Genomic DNA, 23,026 nt, shown 5'->3' with positions numbered 1-23,026 from the left:
TAAAACAACAAAAAATCTTTTAAAAGTTAAATACGTCTCCCAGGAATTTAATTTATGCTATCTTTTATGATATATATGTTAGAATTATTTTAAGAAAAGAAAAAGAATATCGTTTTAGCGCCCTATTCCGATAAATAAGAACATTTGAAAAAGAAACGTTCTTGAAGATAGGACGTTGCAAGAACATTGGATTTGATTGGACCACTGAAAATGGCGGGCTCTATGCTGACATGCCCTTAACAAATCAAATGCGAGATAAAGAATTTTTACTTTTGTTTCCCTGCAGAAGAAAATCGTTTGCAAGTAACAACAATATTTGTTATTCTTTCATCAGTTTCTCTAAATGTGAACAGAAAGGCGTATATTTGATACGAGTTTTAGATATCATTTCTTTAATTTTTATAACGTTTTAATTGATTATTAAATAAGTTTTATTTTCTTCATTTCACACGATTTATGAAAGCAACCAAAAAGAAAGCTATGCAACGTCATTTTAAGAGTAGACTATGTTGATATACGTTCGCGCTGGGAGGTTGGCATCCATTTGGTGTGCATTTATTTGCAAACAGGCACACGCCATAGAGATAATGGTTTTTTCATAACTTGCAACTGAGCATAGGAGAATAGGAAGAAAAAATAATAATTCTTTATACAACTGTTTCTCACTTAAATCGATGCTTAATTTTGAAAAAGTTTTTTAAGGGGATGCTTAGGATTGTCTGATGGAACAATGAAATTTAAAGTTTGACTCAGTGTCTCACAGTTTCAGACTTAGAGAAAGTTCTGCTTTTATCTTTCAGATCAAATTGAAATAATAAAAATTTTTATTTGTATTCTTTTTTTCATAAGAAGTCCCAACTTTTTAGGGTTGAAGTGTATAATACTGTGCCATAAGTCCAGGGCCGGATTTACGTATAAGCTAAATAAGGTGTAGCTTGAGGCCCCGAGATGGCAAGGGCTCCCAGATCCCACTTTTAAAAAAAAAGTTTTATTTGGATCTGGGGCCCCCTGAAGACTAAAATGCGTTTTCTTTTTCACATTGCTTTTTGCTTTTCAAAATCTAATCAAAGTGTTTACAAATAAAAAATAATTGTTACTCTTCACTTTCCTAACCAAACAGCAATGCATTCATTTTTATCCTTGCAGCGATTAATTGCTTTTCTATTCTCGAAATAGTTTTTTCATTTAACATGGCTTATTTTTTACCAGTACATACATCATTGCTTATTGATTATTATTTATTATCTCATGCATCAGAGAAAGTGAAAATTTATTGATTGAGAATTGTACCAAAATCATTCATAATTATATATAAAAAACTTCTTTTCAAAAAAAAAAAAAAAATACTCTTTTTATGTAAATAAAATTTAAGGTATTAATTTCTAATTGCTTACTATTTCTATATTCATAGCATCGAAATATATGTTTTAATATACAGAAGAAAATTAAATAAATTTGATATACTTAGTTTAATTGCATTGTTTTATTAAAATAATTTATCCGCAACATTTATATTTAAAGTAAATGTAGAGTGTAAAAAATAGCCTTTGTTGAAGATTGACATATAGTAGCAGACGATTTTTTTCAAAGACATAGTAGCAGACGATTATTTTTCAAAAAACAGAATTTAAATTGCTGTTGAAGGTATTAACCAGGTTGGCAAAAAGCATGAAATTAAAGAAGGACATATTGTATTGGTGGTTCACGCGTTCTCGTTGCTTTTTTTGAAAGAATAAATAGAACATTTTTTTCTTCCTTTTTGTTGAAGTTCCTTCTTGTGTTTTTTCTCTCAAGGTGAGATTTTTTCGTTAAATTAAGCAATACAATTTTATTTGCTTATTGTTTTGCAATATTTTTCTGTGCTGCATTTAGTTTATTTATTTAGTAGTTAAGATAAAAGGTTCTCTTATTTTGGTAACTGCAACAGCCTTATTTCCAAAATAGGATTTGACATTCAATGATAGGGTTACAGTTTTAGTATTTATGTCTAAATAGTTAGTGCAAAAGTAGTACGAGGGTTGCTATTTATATTTCTGGTCTTGGTAACAGTAAGTGTTGCTACGCGACCGCAGATGATTTTAATCGAAAGTTTGATATTTTTAAACATAAATTCAGCAGACGATTTACCATTATAGCTTCATTTGTGTTGTTGACAGTAAATTGAAAAGTTCTTCTCTATCAAAAAATGGAATTGAATTGTGAACATTTTCGTGCCATTATTTTTAATACTTTTCGACGTGGATTGTCAAGACAAGAGTGCTTCGATGAACTTAATTCTTTATTCAGCGATAAAGCGCCATCCTTCAGCACTGTAAAAAATTGGTATAACGAATTTAATCGTGGTCGATGTTCGATCCAGGACGAATCCCGTGCAGGTCGTCCGAAATCCGTTGTTGTGCCAGAAAAGATCGATGCTGTGCGTGAACTGATAAAGCAAGATCGTCATGCGACATACCGTGAGATAGAGGCGCCTTTGGACATTAGTATGACTAGCATCAATAAAATATTGCATGAACATTTGAGCGTAAAAAAAATTTGTTCGCGTTGAATCCCGCATAATCTGACAAACGCTCAAAAAAAGGCTCGTGTCGATTGGTGCAAGGAAATGTTGGAAAAATACGTTCAAGGTACATCAAAGGCTGTGTATAATATCTACACAGGTGACGAATCATGGATCTATGCATATGAGCCGGAAACAAAACAGCAATCAACTGTATGGGTCTTCCAAGACGAGGCAAAACCAACAAAAGTTGTTCGAGGAAGAAGCACATCGAAACAAATGATTGCCTGTTTCTTCGGCATTAACGGTCATGTGGCAACAGTGGCGTTAGAGCAACGCAGGACTGTCAATTCTGAATGATACACGACCATTTGTTTGCCAGAAGTCATCGGAGAAATTCGAAAAAAGCAGAAGAACAGGCGAATCATTCTTCATCATGACAATGCGAGCTCTCACACATCGACTCAAACAAAGGCATTTCTGACGGAGCGAAAGATGGAAGTGATGGGTCATCCGCCGTACAGCCCTGATTTAGCACCCAATGACTTCTTCTTATTCCCACACATCAAAAATAAACTACGTGGAAAACGATTTTCGACCCCCCGAAGAAGCGGTTAATGCATTCAAAACGCATGTTTTGGAGTTACCTCAATCGGGCTGGAAAAAGTGCTTTGAAAATTGGTTCAAACGCATGCAAAAGTGTATTGATCATCATGGAGAATATTTTGAAAAAACAATAAAACCAATTTCGATCCTACATATTTGTTTTTTCATTATTAGGCCAGAAATATAAATAGCAACCCTCGTAGAACAGAAAATAACGCACGGAGAAAAAGTTACGAGGAAAAAAATTGTAACAAAACCAAAATATATGGTATTTAAACCATTCATTTGGTATTTTTTTCCGTTCGCATTGCAACAGTTCATCGAGGTTCTCTTATAACAATTCATCCAGGAGTTCTCTTATACTATTCTGAATTGAGTTTAAAATTACAAGGCTACGGAGTTAAATATTCGTAGTCATAAACTCAAAATTGGACCAGGTGTTCAACTGCGGTTATAAAATAAAACTAATAATTGTATTGTACTTTCTTGCATACTATCAAACTCCTTGCATATTTTCTAAACACCTAATAATTTCAAGTATCTAAATCTTATAGATTTTGAGTCGCAATGCAAAATGTAACGCAAAGAAAAAACAATTGAGAATATTGCAAATTTAAAATTACAATTTATTTATAACTTAAAATTGCAAATAACATATAGTCAGAATTTCGGGGAAAAAACATGACATACACGTCACGCGAATATATAATGGCCCTTCCAGAATGCCAAATTTTTACTCTGTTGTATTCCTACGGCCTGTTGAGCAGCCGTATATTTTTGGCAAAAAGTTGAATAGTTGATAATTCTCTAATTATCGAATGTTCATTTTTTTAAATTTAATCTTTTTCCCTGTACACTTTTCTATGCATCTAATTTCAAGTTTCTAAATCTTACATTTTTTGAACTGTAAATAATAGATCGGGGTTATAAAGCAAAGAGCAATGCTAAGGTGAACCCTCAAAATGGCGGCGGTGGTGGCCCTTATATTTCTTTAACATAGAGAGATTATTTATTAGTTTTAAATGACATCATTTTCTTTTCATTATTTAAATAGAAGTTTTTTAAAATTAGTAATTATTAAGAAACTAAATTGTTTTTAAAATCAAAGCATTTTCTGGAATTAAAAAAATTATTTAATTTAAAAAATTTAAAGCGATTCTAATGTAGTTTTTTAATTTCACTTTATTGAAACTTTCTACTTCAATCATTTATTCTTTTGAATAAAATAAAAAAATTTCCATTAAAGAAAAATGAATTATTTTATAAAATTTATAAAAATATTCTTTAATTTTTATGTATTACAATTAATTCTATTAGTTATAAACAATATTTTTACTTATATTTAATAAAGAAATAGGTAATTCTCAAGGAAAAAAATCCTTATTTTTTAAACATTTTGCAGAAATAAAAAAATATTAAATTAATAGTTCTTTTATTTGAAAAAATGATTTCAATTCACAAGATTAAATTAAACATTTATCTTTTTTTTAATTAAAGATTCTATTTGAAAATGAATATGCTTTTTAATCTATATATTTCTAAAACATTTTTTTCAGTATTAAGAATTAAAAAATTAATACTGTCATTAGCTAGGGTAGAACCAGAATTGCCCCTGCTTTGAATTTAATTTGTTTATTTTCGTATTTTATTTATTTACTCATTTACTTGATAATTTATTTAGGATGTTTTAGCTTTAAATGAAATTGAAGTAAATGAATATTTAGTAACGAATTTATAAATACACAAATAGTAACATTTGCTTTAATTATTTTTTTATATTTTTTTAACACTTTTATTTGGTAGAATGATTTACTTTTTGTTTCATGTTAGAATTATTGATTTTATAGTTTAACACTTCGCTATTTATTATAATTTATTTTTAACATTACTATATTTTATTTTTTAATAAAGTATATAAATATTGTTATTACAAAGTGTTTCGCTTACGGTTTTTTTAAAATGTCAACCAGAGTTTATAAGACTGCGGCTCAAAAAAGAAAAGAAAAGAAAAAAGCTGAAGAAGAACATAGCAAATTACCGAAATTAGATGGCTATTTTATAAAAGTACGTAAGTGTTCGAAGTCTGATACTGATGAACCGAAGTCTTTTCTCCTGTCACACAGTATTAAATTGTTATTTGTTCTTTTTTTTTTATACAAAATTTGGTACGCCTAGTTATCATGACTCTGCTTTAAGGTTTGAAGAGCCTGCTTCAATGAATGAAGAATTTGTTTCACAGGCTGAAGAATTACCTTTAATCTGAAGAATCGGCTTTAATACCTGAATCTGAGGAGTCCATTTTAATGACTGAAGAATCTGCTTCAATGTTTAAAGAAAAATATGCTCACTTCAATCAATTAGAGAGTAGTGAAAGTTCGGAAAATTCCACCTCAAATTTTGAACAAAATGATATCGGGCTATGGGGTGATTTGAGTCAAAGTGAGATAGCCTACTGGGTCGAAAAACGTCCGCAATAGTGCCAACATTCATATGGTTCGTTTGAAAAATCAAAAAGATTTTATGCTAAACAAGGGCGATATTGCTCAAAGAGCTTATTTTATCCAAAACGAGCAGATGGAGAAACTTATTGCAGAGAATGGCTTGTATATTCACCTCAACTTGGAAGATTATATTGCTTCGTGTGCAAGCTATTTTCAGACTCTTCAACATCATTAGCGTCCGGAGGATTTTCCGATTGGCGTAACGCCCACACAATTCAATCCCACGAAAATTCGGAGGATCACAGAGCCGCTTTATTGACATATTTAAATAGAAAACGCGGCTCAATAATTAACTGCAAACTAGCGGAACAATAAATAACGAACAGCAGTATTGGAAACACGTTCTTAAACGAGTCGTGGCAGTAATAATTACGCTAGCAGAAAGAGGATTACCTTTTAGAGACAACGAAAAATTTGGTTCCCCCCATAATGGGAATTATCTTGGATTGTTAGAACTTATAGCTCAATTTGATCCTTTTTTCATCAAACCATATAAAAGAGTATGGAAATAAAGGATCAGGAGTTACATCGTATCTTTCAAAAACAACGTGCGATGAATTTATTCAAATGATGGCTCATAAAGTAAGAGAATCAATTTCAAAGGATTTGAAAACTGCAGGATATTTTAGCATATCTGTAGATTCAACCCCAGATCAATCCCATGTTGATCAGCTCACTGTGGTTGTGAGATATGTCTCCCCTGATGACGGACTCCCCATTGAACGTTTTTTTAACCTTCCTAGAGATGAGTAGCCACACAGGGGAAAATATCGCCAATATGGTACATGGTTACCTTACAAATGAATGTAAAATAGATTTCAGTAAGTGCCGTGGTCAGTCATATGACAATGCTGCAAATATGTCAGGAAAATATAAAGGGATGCAGGAAATCATTTTAAAGATGAACAAGTATGCGATATTCATTCCGTGTGCTGGACATTCTTTGAATCTTGTTGGCAAAGCAGCAGTCAACTGTTGCTTAGATGCAGTGAACTTTTTTGGAAATGTTCAACAAATTTACGATTTCTTCTCTTCGTCAACTCACAGATGGGCAGTGATGTTATCGTTTTTTACAGATAAATCTAAAGTTCCAAAATCTCTCTCTCAAACTAGATGGGAAGCCCATTCTACTACCACAAGTGCAATAATGGACAATTATGATGCTATAATATATGCATTGAATCAGTTGTATATGGATGAAACCGAAAAAGGGGACACAAGAGATCAAACTGAAAACATTTTGGTTAAAATAGAAGAACTTGAGTTTATGATTATGCTACACCCGTGGGATTATTTATTGGCAGAATTCCATAAAGTAAGTCAGTCTTTAGGAGATCCAAAAATTACTTTAGATGTCGCCAGCAATTTATATGCTTCACTGTCAAACTTTGTAAATGAATGTCGGGAACGTTTTGACTACTTTGAAGAGCTAGCAAAAATTAAATTGCCCGATATTGACTACAAAAAAGGGAGAGAGATATATAGGAGAGACTGAAAATGATGAAGGCGAGAATCTTGGACTTAAAGACAGATTTAGGATCAAGGCATTTTTACCGGTGATTGATGCACTTCATTCGAATCTTTCACAACGAGCAGCTGCATGTAATGATGTTGAAAAATCCTTTTCCTTCTTAAGAAACTTATATGCTTCAGAAGAACAGATACGTAGAGGAGTTTCGTCTTTAAGAGAAATCTATCCTGAAGATGTAAACAGTAATTTAACTTCAGAATTGAAACATTTTCATTGTTATGTAAAGCAAAGACTAAGTCAAGAGCAGGACAAAGACAAGAACAATCTGACACATCAAGAGCTCTATAAAATAATTTTTGAGGATCATATCCAATCTGCCTTCCCTAATGTGGAAGCAATTTTTAGACTGTTCCTTTGCATGGCGATTACAAATTGTCATGGTGAAAGACCATTTTCTCAGCTAAAAAGAATCAAAAACGAATTTAGAACAACTATGTCACAAGACAAGTTAGCAAACCTTAGTCTGATGTTCATTGAAAGTGATGAACTTGTTATTGACAAGGTATTGTTAATGATATTGTTGATAATTGTTAATGATTTTGCTTTGAAAAAGGCAAGAAGAAAAATATTGTAAACAGAGATGGTTATGTAAAACGAACTCCATTTTCCAACAAGTATAACATAATAACTTTAAATTCTATTTTTCTTTAATTAAAAGTTTCTTTATTCCCTTTCAATTACTTTTTTCCGTACTACTTTTAAAAGTTTAAGGCGATTTCCTGCAAGTGCTCGAATTCCTACATTAATTTAAATGTGATATAAATTTTTAATTAAAATAATTTTAACTTGATTTTATAAATGTATATGTCTTGTGTTAATGTGCGTAAAAGATTATTAAATGTTTTTTATTCCTTAGCATAGTATTAGAATTTTTTTTTTATTCTTCTATCTAGTTTTATATATGTATGTGATTATTCAGTGTTCTTATACTTGTGAAATGAATGAGCTTAATATATGTTTCCATTGTAAATTTTTTTTCTCCTTTAAAAAATATGTGTAATAAAAGAAGGGTTCTACATTATAGTTTCATCACAATCAATATATTTAACAATCAAGTAATATTAACAAATTTTATTAATTTAATGTTAATACTCAATAATAATGCTCATATCACAGTTTAGGTGCATGGAAAACGGAATTGAACCTATAAGGGCCCTATCATTTTTAGTAGCTTAGGGCCCCGCCTAGCTTAAATCCGGCCCTGAGTAAGTCAGTTGAAGAAAGTGATCTTTGAAAATAGCTTTAAGAAAACTATATCTTGGGTAACTCAATGGTTTCTTTTCAGTAAAATTAGAACTCTAAGCTCAATTAAACTTCAATTTAAGAGCTCTAGGATTGGTTATAGCTTTTTATAATTGGAATTAATTTCCCGTATATTAAAGAGTTACATTTGTAAAAGGAAAAAAAAAAAAAAAAAAAAAAAAAAAAAGAATAAAAACTCTGTATTGTAAAAGGAATTAAGAAAAAATTCATATTTTTTTAATCGCATTATGGATTTTTGTTTCGTGGAGTTAAATAATGTGTGCAGTGATGATAGTTATTTAAAAATAATTGCAACTGTTTTAGATGTTATTCATTCAAAAATTTAGTATTTCATAGCGTTGTTTCAAACGTGTGATGATGATACTTTCATTTGGTAATTCGGTACTTGTAACTGATCTCATGGTTGTGCAAGGAGAGTTAACGTTACAACCTTAAGACTTAGGTTTATTATCACGCTGAATGAATTTTCGAACCAGACTTAATTAAATACCCGCAAGTGACGTCACACGTGTATGCCGAACCTGATTGGCCGATCCGTGCGTGACGTTGCTTGAATCACAGGGCATTAAAACTAAGAAGTTAGAACTAATATACGGATTTTATGCGTAATATGATATAAGTTAGAAACTGTACTATCTATTGAAAAGAAACATGGAAGACTTTATTTCTGCCCATTCGATTTGGAAATTGGAAACGTAACCTCACTTACCTAGTTAGCTTTATAAATGACAAAGTCAGACGCGTTTATAGGCGCAGTTAGAGAATGGTAATGTTGTACATATATTATAAGTAAGACTTTTACCTAAAATGTTACACCTAAAACGTTTACATTTTTAATAAACATAAAAATATCTTTAGTCTTTTTAAAGATCATGGGTTAGCCCCCTTTGCCATCGCGTTTACCGAGGGAGGTTTTTGCTGTTTTCATTTCAATGTAACGTAAATGTAGACTGAATTTTTATTAAGAATTCTAGACTTAGTAAATTTTTATTTAAAAAAAGTATTCTTACCGCTGCAAAGCTCTGGAAACTAAAAACTCCGCACGCCTAATTAGCAATTCTTCTCGCACGTCTGTTCCATTGTATGTTGCATTTCCTGATAGATATAAAGCGGTTATGGCTCTCAGCGTATTTTCTTTCCAATCTAGAAAAGGCGAGCGTTGATTTTTCAACCAAGTTACAGCATTCGAGCGAACATCTTCTATACCTGCAATACCAACCTCTGAAATAAAAATGTGCATAAGTTAATTAGAATTCTGATTAATTGTAAAGGTGTGAAGTTTTAAATTTTGTTAAAATTAACAAATCTTATTATTTTCTCGATTTGTAAATTCACATCTTACCACAGAATCGACATTTATTAGAAAATAGATAACTTTTTATTCCGGATTAACACGCTGCGAGAACTTTTCCAGAATAAAATTCGATACACATAAAGACTAAACAAAACAAAAAAAATTACTCATTGCATTACAGACTGAAGCTTGTTATTGCTTTCTTCCTACCACGCCCAACGTATCAGAGAAGCGGGGACACTGAGTATTCACTCGAGTGAATTTAAATAATAAAAAAACAATCATTTTTAGGAATGTATTATTCTATTGCTTCAAAACTGTAGCTTGTAGCGAGAAACCGATTGCAGATTTGGAAACTGTAATTCGAAAGTATTTAAGATCTGTTTAAAGAATCTCATTCAAAAAAAAAAAATCGTCTCTCAGTATATTTGGCATTCGTAGTACTTGCAGCTGCAGGCAGGACTGCTTACCCGATTTGGAAGCCCGACGATTGGCGCTTGGGGTTAAGCACTTTACGGTTAAAGGAGACTGATCAAAACGGTCACCCACTCGCTCACTGACCTTAATCAGAGATGCGTCATCTACCGGAAACCGTGTCTTACGATAAGTCCCCAGTGGGACTCCAACACATAGAATGAATTCATAACCAGTTGAGGTGTCTACAATCGTCAGATCAGAGCTATTTCAGTACCGGATTAGAAACGGTTATAAAGTTTCATGGTACCGTTTGTCAAAACATACGTCTCTAATTTGATAGTGAAATTACTTCTTTGATTGTAGTAAATACTCTTTACAAAGCGAAATGAATTTCATTTCGTCAAAAAGTAACACTCACCCATTTCGAAATGCAACGTGAAGTTGGCTTTATAGTTGTTAGGGAAACTACCAGAATTCACTTTGAAATGAATTTCTGTGACAGCAGACATGGTTGTGATGTTCCCAGATTTCGATTCAGTCCAATAAGTATGATTCGTTCTTTCATCTTTTAGCATTATTGTTAAGTTGCCAGCTGTAAGAGGCTGCAAATAAATCATTCATACGTGTTAGAATGTGGTAGTCTTATTTATCAATTAATTTTATAGATTTTTGCAATGTATCGTAATTTTGAACTCAGAACCTTTGAAAAGTAAGGTGAAACACTCTCGTAACACATTGCAGAGCAAGAGGATATAAATATATATATATATATATATATATATATATATATATATATATATATATATATATATATATATAAGCAAATCAGTGATCAATGAATGAGCAAACGATGAAATTAGAAAATCAATAAAATAACAAATTAATGAATCAGTTAAATTACCTAACTTATGAATCATCGAATGAATAAAGAAGTATATTACGTTTTACGACTCAATAAATTAACCTATGAATCGCTGAAACAACACATTTATGAATCGATGATTCCTCGTTCTGCTGACTTGCTTACTCATTGATTAGTTGTTTCATTCGCGAATTCATTTTTCGCTTATTCAACAATACATCAATTATTTTATTTAATGATTCTCTATTTCATTTATTCGTAGAGTCGCTAATCCCTTTATTTTTCTAATACATTACTTGTTCAGTTTTTTATTTCATTAATTCGCTGCATTAATGATTCGCGTTTGCCGTGAAGTGATTTATTTTTTAACTACGTCAACCTACGTCAAATGATAGGTACCTTGTGATGGTATCTAGTTAACATGTCTTATATACTAGTAATTTGGTATTTAATATTTATAGTGGTAGTTACGCCACAGCTATTCGATTTGTGATTCGTATAAAGAGTTAGACAGCAGCGAGCCTGTAAAAAATCTTGATGCTGCCGACAAGGCATAGATTAAAGCGAGACCATATAATAATTTACATAACATTTTTATTTCACATTCATTATAAAAACAGATTTATACACAGTTCTTTACTTGGAAAACAACTACAATACCTTTGCCAACAAATGCAATTCTCTCAGACTAAAGTGTATTATATTCTTCGCGGGGTTTAATACTTTCCAACATTTGTGGTACTGGATAAAACCAACAACATTGTAGGAATCCGAAATAGTTTCATTTATTCCTTTCTTTTCTAAACAAGATAAATAAACAGAACCTAAAATAAATGTTTAACATTTATATTAAAAACATTTTATATGCAGTTTATTTAAACATTTTGTTTTAGAACATTGAAAAACTTGATAAGTTTACATGTTTAATAATATTTAGCATACTGTCAAATAACTGTAGAATATACGCAGTTTCAGAAACCACTCCTTAAGTGGTAGACGCTCTTTAAGTGAATATATATATAATAACCCATATCTCCTCATAGCATTATATTTTATTCTATTACCGTCGTTGAACATTTGACCCAATTTTTTAAGTTTACGATAGCTGATGCTCAACTCCGTAGTCTTGAAAAATCAGTTGAAAATCTTCTTAGAACCGTGAAATATTTTCATACTGTTACTGACTGCAATGATGTTTAATTAATTTTGGTAATAATCATTAGGTAGCGCAATAGTGTAATTGGTGCAGTTTTAGTAGGTGCTATTAGTGTACAAATACAATGTAGTGTATTAGTAGAGAAATATATTAGTATATTGTATATTTGATACCTATTAAAACTACACCACAACTGCTAAACTTTATTACAGATATTGTTAAAAGAGATTTTTTACTTTCCTTCTAATGAGATAAGTTCCCTGAAAAATAGCGTGATTATGGTAAATTATGACTATCGTGAGTTAGCCTCGATCAACAGAATCAATCGTACTTGTAATTCGGAATACAGTTACTTTTCATTTTGATTGGATGAACTATTACAAAATGTGTTTTGCTTAATCCAATAGCGTAATGACTCGAAGAAGAACATAGTATAATAATTAATTAAAAAAATGTAATTAGTTGTGTTGGTATATGTCTTTCAGTTTTGTGGAGGATTTTGCCGTATTGTTCAGCGATATAATGATTGTTTTCTGTTTTCCACCTTGTACAATAAACAGGTATTCAACTAGTGAAAGAAGTAGTTAGTGCAAGTTTGCTTCTGCCCCCCACTTCCTACGACTAGTATTCATTTCTCTAAATTAAATGTCTATTTTGTGTCAATTTTGATTGGTAAATAGTATGATAGATTTTGTATGATTCTGTTTCAGTCTATTAATATCTATTAGTAAATATGAATAATTTTTCTAGTAATGATTTTTAAAAAAAATTACATTTAAAATTAAAGGTATGCTTTTATAACAAATTTGATGAGCTTACTACTATTTTTTCTCTCCAAACAAGCTGATATATTAAGATAATTTGTGCATGCATCACATTGTGCTAAAGTTCTAAATCATTTAACGAATCTCTTTATCGGTATTATGTAAAACCATATACAATGTTAGGAAAAAAAATAAAGATAATAATGTAAAAATAATAATTGTAAAACTGTTAATATGTATTTAGACACCTGTTAACTGCTTGTAAACGGTTAATATATATTTATGTAAGCTTATCTTAAAAAGTAGCGTAATAAGGTAATATGGAATTACTTTATAATAATAATAATAAAAAAAAAAAACTCTTTTAGTTTTAAACTTTTAATTTAGAGAACAATAAAAAATATAATAATTGCAAAGTAAAACAAGAATAATTTTTCACTGTTACAATCTGGCTGATGCCCCCGAGGAAGTATATATATATATATATATATATATATATATATATATATATATATATATATATATATATATATATATATATATATATATATATATATATATATATATATATATATATATATATATATATACAATATAATAAATAAATAAATACAAGAAAACACTAAGAAAGTTAAGAAAAACAATAAGTATCATTTTCTAAAAATTTTTTTTGTTAATTTTTATGATTTTCCCATGTGCAAATCCATTTCAGGCCAAAATTCATTGCCAAAATTATTTACTAAATAATTTCTTTGTTAATTTATATAATTTTTCCATGTGCAAATCCATTTCGGGCAAATCCGTGGTTAGAATTATTTACCAAAAATTCCTTTACTAAATAATTTCCTTTGTTAATCTATACAGTTTTTCCATGTGCAAATCCATTTCGGGCAAATCCGTGAATAAAATTGTTTGCTAAAAATTTCTTTATTTATACAATTTTCCATGTGCAAATCCATTTCGGGCAAATCCGTGGCTAAAATTATGTACAAAAATTTTTCTTTGTTAATCTTTCCATGTGCAAATCCATTTCGGGCAAATCCGTGGTTAGAATTATTTACTAAAAATTCCTTTGCTAAATAATTTCCCTTGTTAATCTATACAGTTTTTCCATGTGCAAATCCATTTCGGGCAAATCCGTGGATAAAATTGTTTGCTAAAAATTTCTTTATTAATTTATACAATTTTCCATGTGTAAATCCATTTCGGGCAAATCCGTGGTTAAAATTATCTGCTAAAATTTTTTCTTTGTAATTTTTCCATGTGCAAATCCATTTCGGGCAAATCCGTGTTAAAATTATCTATTAAAATTTTTTCTTTGATAATTTAAATAATTTTTCTATGTGCTAATCCATATCGTGCAAATCCGCGGCTAAAATTATTTGCAAAGCAGGCAATTTATGTTTCTCTTTTCTATTTTATATTTTTTCTTAAATAAACATCTATCGTCTAAAACTATTTATGATCAATTTTTAAAATTATCCAGTATAATATTACCTTGCGCACATCCATTTCGGGCCCATCCTTGGTAACTAACAAATCAAAACTCAGAATAACAAATCACTTCAGCAGTGCAGTAAGAACGACACTTTAAAACCCTCTTGTTACACTCAATTTGCGCTTTTGTTTTCATCTTTTGTTTTCATATTTTGTAATCTGGCAATCTTTCTGCGAAAGCATTTTTAAATCATTCTTGAAAAATATCCACCCGTGTAAGTTGTTATGATTTTGCTACTCGCTTTATAGTCCCCCCTTTTTAATGTTTTTTCTTTTTATTTTATTTTATTATCTGTTTTTACATGTTATTTTTACTTTTTATGATCTATTTTTATGTAGTTATTTTATAAAAAAAAATTTTTTGAGTGCTCCTCACACTATTGTATTAATATATTTTGCTCTGGCTTTATTGATACAATATCAGAAAGCACTCTGTTTTGCGGATATAATCGTGTGGGCTGAAGAAAAGATTATATCTTTTTTTTTCCGATTTTTTTCCGGTTTTTTAATTAACATTTCATTTTTTTTTTTTTTTAAATGTTGTTTATTTTTTTTTACTTATTATTTCCCACCCCCTTTTTTTCATATGTCTATAATTTTTCTTTGTTTTTATTCTTCATTTTGAACTTATATATATATATATATATATATATATATATATATATATATATATATATAGTGAACTCTAGCTATTACGATATCCGATACAACAATAACTCCCTCTATTACGATAATGTTTCGTGGTCTCGACGAACTCTCATATGAATTAATGTTATCCTCCTCTCAGTATTACGATATTCTTTGAAGCAATAAACCTCTGTAAAACGATTTTTTTCTTCCGAATTTCAACCTTATTTTCTCCATTTATAATTCGTTTTCAAATAATGAGAAAAATCTTATTTTATCATCTTTTGCCATTTTTTTTCTGACAAGAGAAGATTCACTGCTGACCCCCCATAGAGCTTCCAAAAGTGACATTCCTCTCTGATTTAATTTCCGTCATGATAAAAGGTGATCACGAGTCACAAATGACCACAAGCATCACAAGAAGCTGAAAGAGAATTTTTTTTCCTTAGAGGGTTGGTGGAGTACCATTCAAAAACAAAAATCATTTTTGTGCTTTAGAATCAATGCATACTTTGTTAGTTGACTTGATATTCAAAAAAATGAATAAACAAATAAAAATATCGGATTATTTTCAATAAAAACGGTTTTCTGATATGTTTGCGATCTTATTTTATTTCAATTGTTTTTAATAAATCATACTTAACACTATGCAAATTAATTTTTTATATAATATTTACATTTATAGTTAATACATATACAACATTAAAACAACATTAAAATTTAAAAAAAAATCTTATTTTGTCCCCAAAGTATGTAAGACTTCGATATAACAATATATCCCTCTACAACAATATATTTATTTGGACCCGAAAATATTGTTGTAGCGAGGTTTTACTGATATATAAATGCTATAGCTCGAAAAGATAAAGCTCTGTCACCAATAATTGCTATTACAGCACGCGGCAACGTGGTACAGCATATCTTTAAAATTTCTACCATTAGTCATTTTAGAAAGGATAAAAAAATCTATTACTGAGTTATACACATAAGAGCTATTACATTATGACCACCCTCCATCTGTAAAAATGATCTCGCCCAGGTTTTCATGGTTTCTCGCTTAGGAACAATGTTTTCATGGGGCACATTAGGACCCATAATCCTCATAGAACAATCCCTGACGTCTGTAAGCTACTTGAACATAGTTCACCCATTCATGGCAACAGTTTTTCTTGCGGGGATGGTGTTTATCAACAGGATAATGCACCATGTCATAAGGGTCGAATCGTCATGGATTGGTTCGAGGAACATTCCAGTGACTTTCAAGTCATGTCTTGGCCCCCAAATTCACCTGACCTTAATCCAATAGAGCATTTATGGTCCTACTTGGAAAACCAAATTCGTGCTGCCACGCTACCCCCTCGCAATGTGAGGGAATTGCAGGACCAGTTGGTGAGCGCTTGGTACCAGATACCTCAGACTACCTATCAGCACCTTGAGGAATCCATGCCACGGCGGGTACTAGCAGTTTTGAGGGCTAAAGGTGGTCCTACATGTTATTAGCAGGGTGGTCATAATGTAATGGCTCTTCGGTGTGTATCGTTACTGAGTTTTTTTCCTATAAAAATACATAATTATTTTTAATAAATATTTAAGGTATGACTGACTATATAACACTACTTAAACTATTACTTAACACCACCTAATAAAATGAATCCAAGTAAAAATGCTTAACTTATGATTAATTTTTTATTCTACTTAAATTATTATTAAAGACAACCTAACAAATTAATTATAACTATCGAGTTTATAATTGATAGAGAAATACCGGAATTTATTGAAAAATTTTTAAATTTGGGATACAAAAATAATTTGCAGGAAAACACTACTTTTATGACTTCTGGTGGTAAATGTAAATGTTGGTAAAGGAATGGTAAATGTTATAGATAATTTTATGCTGATGACAACCAAAAAATTTAATGGGGGGGAGGGCTGCATCCTACTGTTTGATTTGCCGGATAATAAAAATGAACCCATGACAGCAAAGAAAAACTGCGACATTATCCTTAGATTTTTATATGGGGTTCGAACCTTAATAATTGTTTTTTCTAAATATTTTTTTTGAAAATGTATATATTAAATATTTAATGAAACAATTACTCACATGCTTGTAGAAAAAGTAGTGCCGGGCAAATGAAAAAATACTTGCTATTTAGCATTATCAACTTAGTGAAGAAATAAGACAAAGACTAAGTAAGACATTCAAAAAAACTACTTTCGATTTTAATTCGTTCTGTATTCTTTTATAATACCTTTTATCAACAAATTTAAAAAAGAAATGCCTTGCAATTTTAAGAAGAAAACAGATAAAATGGAAGTTTTTTGTGTTTAAATTACAGGCAATTCACTTTATGGTCAATAAAATTACAGCTATCTTCAAAAGGAATCTTTTAACCCTTTTGCAGTTTCAAAGAAAAATTAGTTTCACTTTCACAGATAAGTGCTTTTTTTTATTCTAGGTAAAAACAATAAAAGTTTACCATTTATTTGTATTTGTCTCTAATTTAAGAAAAATTGGAACAAGTGAATTATTTATGATGCTAATCTTCATAATGAAACTAGAACAAGATGATAATAATGCGTGACGTAAGATCAAGGTTTCGTATTATTTCAACACATCTGACTGCATTTGTGGTTTTTAATTTCGAATTTAAGGAGAAAGAAAAAAATTTTGTCTTCGATTACACAAAATTTTCAATTTAAATGATTGATCGTACTAAAGACAAGAGAAAGTATTGACTATCAATAATAATATTTGAACACATTAGTTGTCGAAATTCTTTCCCACAGTTAGTGTCAATAAAACAGATCAAGCAATAGTACTATATGATACATATTGTACGATGCATATTATCATCATACTATTTTTATTGAAAATATGATATTTTCTTATGACAATAACATATTGTTTATTTAAATAAATTTCTTGTAGAAATTAAACACTGGAAGGATTACTAAATTAGGAAAACTAAACTTTGATTTTATTTTTATAGATTACACCTCATCTATTATAACAATTTGCACTTGACTGGCAATTGAACGTGTTAACTTTTATATGAATTAGATGAAAAAATCTTTAATTTTTTGTCAGAAATTTTTTTATATTTTACCTGAATAAGAAGTCATCTAAATTATTCATTCCTATTTCTTTCAATATGTGTTCTTTCAGTGGTAAACTTAATAATATTCAGTGCAAGGGACATTTGTGACAAACAAAGTGACAGGTTTTTCTGATGAATTGTGTAAAAATATAAAAAATTTAATGAAAAACATAGTTTACATTTCTACTAACTTTTCTTGACAAACGTGCACAATATCTACTAACAGGTGACGAAATATGTTAATTTTTGTTTAAATATGTTATTCAACACAGAATCGGGTGCGACCTAAACGTAATCAATAGAAGTTTGGGAATTAGATATGCTTTATTCCTTAGACATTATTTAGATTAGATACTATTTTATGTTTATTTATAAAGAACAATTTTTAACCCATATCTTTTTACGTGTCTAGAATGTTTTATCGTTAAATTAAATTAAATTAAAACCTAGATAGTAGTAATGGCGTATAATATATTAGGTATGTTTATTAGAAGTGTTGATTTAATTGTACATATTTAAGTGTCTGAGAATACCATTTCGGCAAGAGGAGTATTATTTCGTAGATATTAATTTATGCAAAAAATATTTTAGTATGCCATTTATTAGAAAAAAATGTCCCGTTAAGTCGATAATTGCTAACAAACTTCTAAAAATCTTCAGTTTTATAAACTATGACTCAATTCTAAACTTAATTCGACATTTTTTTTCTAATGCAATTCAGTAGTTAATTTTTAAACTACACTATCTGGAAGAAAGTGACGGGACAACTGTAAAGTTTGGTGGAGGAGGATTGATGGTATGGGCCTGTTTCTCCTGGTATGGGGCTGGCCCACTGGTGAAGGTTGATGGTATGATGAATGCCGATGGGTACTGTGATATTCTCGACAATCATGTCCTTCCTACCTTGTGGACGACGTACGGTATGGATGATTGCTTGTATCAAGACGACAACGCAAGATCCCATATTGCAAGGAGGACTCTTGATTGGTATGTGAGCAACAACGTTGAACGCATGGAGTGACCGGCGCAGAGCCCTGATCTTAACCCAATTGAACATCTCTGGGACGAATTGGACCATCGGTTGAGGGCCTGTACCCCACTCCCCAAAAGCAAGCATGAACTATGGATCTTCCTGTTAAATATTTGGAAGGAAATTCCTCTTGCCACTATGACTTATTCAGTGGAAAGCATGCCCAGAAGGGTTGCAGCTGTGATCGCAGCCAAAAGAGGTCCTACCTACTATTAATTTTAATAAATATGGGTTTATGTCGTTATAGTGTCGTGTCCCGTCACTTTATTCCAAATAGTGTATAAATCTTAGATAACTTCTTTTAGCACCTCTGAAATTTTTTTTAATTTGAAGGCTTTGAGACAGTATAATTTTTTTTATTGTCGCTTCAAAAAAACAGCGTGATCACTGTGTTTTTGGACTCACTTGCGTAGCATTTCTTATATACGTGTATTTGTTACCTGATTTATCATTTGTATTTAAAAAAAAGAATCGTCATTTGAAGACCTGTCTTTTCAAGACGTAAGAATCGTCATTTGAAAAGGAAAAAAAAAAAAGAATCATTATAAAACACTTCTAATCTTTTTAACAATATACGAACTTCGAAATTCCAAACTAAATGATAATTTGTAAAATGAACTTAATCTCGCTGCTCGAACAATAGGCTAACACTAACGTACAATGGTACACGGCTTGCAACTGGAACAAACAAGTAAAAAGAAGCCAAATCAGGACAGCCAAAAAAACGAGTTTTTTCTAAATCTAGAAACCATGTAACCTTTTTCTTTATTATAAGTCGGAAAAATTTATAAAATAAAAATCATATCTTGTAAAGAAAATTTTTAGCACTCCGATAAGTCATTATCCTTTTATAATGTGCAACGTAAGTTACATTTCTACAAGGGGGGGGGGACAGAAAGCATAATTTGAAAGTCAGAAAATATTCACACATAAACGCCATACATTTTCTTTATAATTAAATGAAAAAAAAAAATTTTTTTTTAAAGGAAAGATGGTTTAATACACCATCTTGAATACTTTCTATTTGTTTGCTTACAAAATATATAAATTTTGCTCTTAAATTGAGATAAATGAATGCACTTCAAACCTTTTTGGAAATTTCTTTTTAATGCTTTTTATTTATTTAATATGAATGATATTCACAATGATATGCTGTGTTACTTTTGATACAGAATTTAAATCTCTGCCGTCTTGTACCACATAATTAGATGATCACCAGGCTTCACTTTAACTTCATCAGGACCTGAAATATAAAGAATATTATTAAGTTATTTGAAGTCATAATTATTTGTTCGTTGTTTTTACTTATGTCTCTTGCCAATCAGCAAGCCTGTTTGAAATCAAGCGAGTTTTTAAGGCAGAGGGTGCGTTTCTTGTTTTTCAGTGGCGCCATCTATAGCCCGAAATACGACTTCAACCACATCCCGTTTTACAGGGACGACCCAATCATTCTATAATCATCTATCCACAGATCGCAATTTTCGACCTGCACCAGATAACGATACTATCTCCAATTCAATACCCCCAGAGGTATTGATTTGTTACAGGAACGTGAAGTACTTAGTGACCCAGACAGATTTAACTTGCACCAGTCACCATTTAATATACGGGGAGTCTTCAGCCGACGGGATTCGAACTCCCGTTCTTACGAACACAAGCCCAACGTCCTACCAACTAGTCTATACCGGCTCTTATTTGTTCGTGAATCAAACAAAAGCAAATATAACATTTTGTAGTCGTGAAAAGTCGTTCGTTCAATAGAGTTAAATAGTAGAAAAACTTTTAAAAAGATATACGAAAACGACTCTCTTTTCTTTAGATTAAAAATTTTTTTTCTTTGACAATCTCTTTTAGAAATATCTGTTATCTCGAATTTTGCAGCTTTCGTTCATCTTTCTAGGTTATCTTAGAAGCTGGTAAGAAGGACATTATTTGTTTTATTTCTCAAATTCAGTAACAAAGCTTGCTAGTTCATAGGAAATAGTATTGTCAAAATCAGGTTTGTTTGCAAGAAGACCTACTGTTTGTGTCTCGCTCACTTTTACGATCAGGAGATTCCGTTCAGCATGGCGCAGTGAGCATAGAGATTGGAGTATGGATGAATGGGAGACAGTTCGCTTCACTGATGAGTCCCGGTTCAGCTTAAACACCGGTTCTAGGCGTACGTTCATATGGAGAGAACCAGGGACCCGCTACCCACCCTCCAATGTCCGCGAAATTGACCGCACTCCTTCCATGGTCATGGAAGGAGTGCGGTCAATTGACCATATTGACCTATAACTATGGTCACCTATTGACCATATTGACCAGGTTTAATAGTCTGGGAAAAAATCACGTTGAATAGCCGCACACTTTCCATGTCTTTGAAAGAAGCTCTGTGACTGGTGTGAGGTCTAGGGATGAGAGTTTGGAGCCCTATGTTCGCTTTTTCAGGGGTGCAGTTGGCCCTGAGTTCATTTTAATGGACGATAACAAGAGGCTACATGGAGCTCTTCTGGTCGTCGAATTTCTAGAGAGTGAATATAATCGTCGGATGGATTGGCCACCCAGATCTCCAGACCTCAACCCTATAAAGCATGTCTGGGACTCTCTGGGGAGGGCAGTTGCAACTCGCTACCCTCCTCCGAGAACCATCCAGGGAATAAAAACAGCCTTGCTGAACGAGTGGGACCAATTGCCACAGGAAATGATAAACTGCCTTTTTTTTCAAGTATGAAATCACGCTGCACGGCCTGTATATCTTTAAAAGGGGACCACAGCCCCTATCAACCCATTTTTTTTTTGTTTTGTTTATTCTGCAACCGCTGCTTAATACCTTCTGACTCCAACGAGTGTTACGCACGATCATGGGTGTGTATTACAATTGTTGAATGGTTATTTGTTTTTTATTGTATCAATGTGTGTACATATCGAATTTCTTTAAAATCGGTCCAGTAGTTCTAGAGATAATCGACCCAGTCTGCAAATTCTCTTAATTTCTTTCACCAGTGTATTTACATTCAAATTTACGATTCCAAATACGTAGAGCGCAATAATATCGTGTTGGAAATATCGAGATTTCAAAACCATTTCATTTCACCTATTTTTTAGAAGAAATAAAGAACCCTGGCTATACTAAAACTCATTAAAAGTATTGATAAGACTGTTTCCTCTGATGAAATACAATTGCTAATATGTCGTAGTAAATAAGCACATTTATTTCTTGCAAAGGCCAGCCGAGTGGTTAGTGTGCCTGACTGCGAAACCAATGGCTGCGGGTTCGAATCCCGCACTGGGCATGGATGTTTCTCTCTCTCTCTCTCAGTGTTGTATTCTGATGTATGAATGTGGCCCACCCTATGAACGGGTATTTGTGGCAGTGTAGCGTGGGTAATGTTGCTCACCTCCGTGACTTTGGTTCACAGGTGCCTACTGGGTAACGATAAATGAGCAACACTTCCGGCATCTTCTAAGGCGAAGAACGAAAGTTAAGTGCCTGCCGTTATTTAAAAAAAAAAGAAAGAAACTTTCTTGCAAAAGCTATTTTTAGTGCGTTCACGGAAAAGATAGACCGAAAGTAAACAAATAAGTTGCCATAATCATGATCAGGTTTGCTACTTTTGGGAATTTTCTGAGCATTTGCAGAATCATTTAAAAATGAATAACAGCGGAGTTAAAACTGATTGTTATGAATGCCTGAATGATTCAGAATACTATAAATTGACTTTTTTTTAATAAACTAAATAACTTTTATTTAATAAACTAAATAACTTTTATTTAATAAACTAAATTTTCAATAAACACTGAAATTTTATTTTTAAACATTCAAGCGGTTTTAAACCACTTAGTTATTTACTATTGAACCTTATGTTATAATGCTTGCTAAAAAAAACTCCTATGA

At 31.4% G+C, this 23,026-nt stretch overlaps 2 protein-coding genes across 2 annotated transcripts in view; both read right to left on the bottom strand.

Annotated features, from left to right (window-relative positions):
- The window catches only part of LOC107446006 (uncharacterized protein CG3556), a 28,310-nt gene extending 10,981 nt beyond the window's left edge, over positions 1-17,329 (bottom strand). The window contains exons 1-4 of the mRNA XM_043050472.3: positions 17,120-17,329; positions 11,635-11,798; positions 10,531-10,714; positions 9,412-9,622 (exon numbers count right to left, since the gene is read on the bottom strand). Of these exons, the coding sequence (XP_042906406.2) occupies positions 9,412-9,622; positions 10,531-10,714; positions 11,635-11,798; positions 17,120-17,174 (614 nt within the window). The 5' untranslated portion in view covers positions 17,175-17,329. The remainder of the gene's footprint in view (positions 1-9,411; positions 9,623-10,530; positions 10,715-11,634; positions 11,799-17,119) is intronic.
- Positions 17,330-20,234: 2,905 nt separating this feature from the next.
- Positions 20,235-23,026, bottom strand: part of LOC107446002 (uncharacterized protein CG3556) — a 29,743-nt gene continuing 26,951 nt past the window's right edge. Inside the window, exon 10 of the mRNA XM_043050471.3 lies at positions 20,235-20,389. Coding sequence (XP_042906405.2) covers positions 20,322-20,389 — 68 coding nt within the window. The 3' untranslated portion in view covers positions 20,235-20,321. The remainder of the gene's footprint in view (positions 20,390-23,026) is intronic.

Source organism: Parasteatoda tepidariorum, chromosome 9 (assembly GCF_982258835.1).
Source record: "Parasteatoda tepidariorum strain Cologne lab strain chromosome 9, Ptep-v5.0, whole genome shotgun sequence".
Taxonomy (NCBI): Eukaryota; Metazoa; Arthropoda; class Arachnida; order Araneae; family Theridiidae; genus Parasteatoda; species Parasteatoda tepidariorum.
Note: the sequence above shows the minus strand (reverse complement) of the source record. Positions and strands in the feature narration are given on the sequence as shown.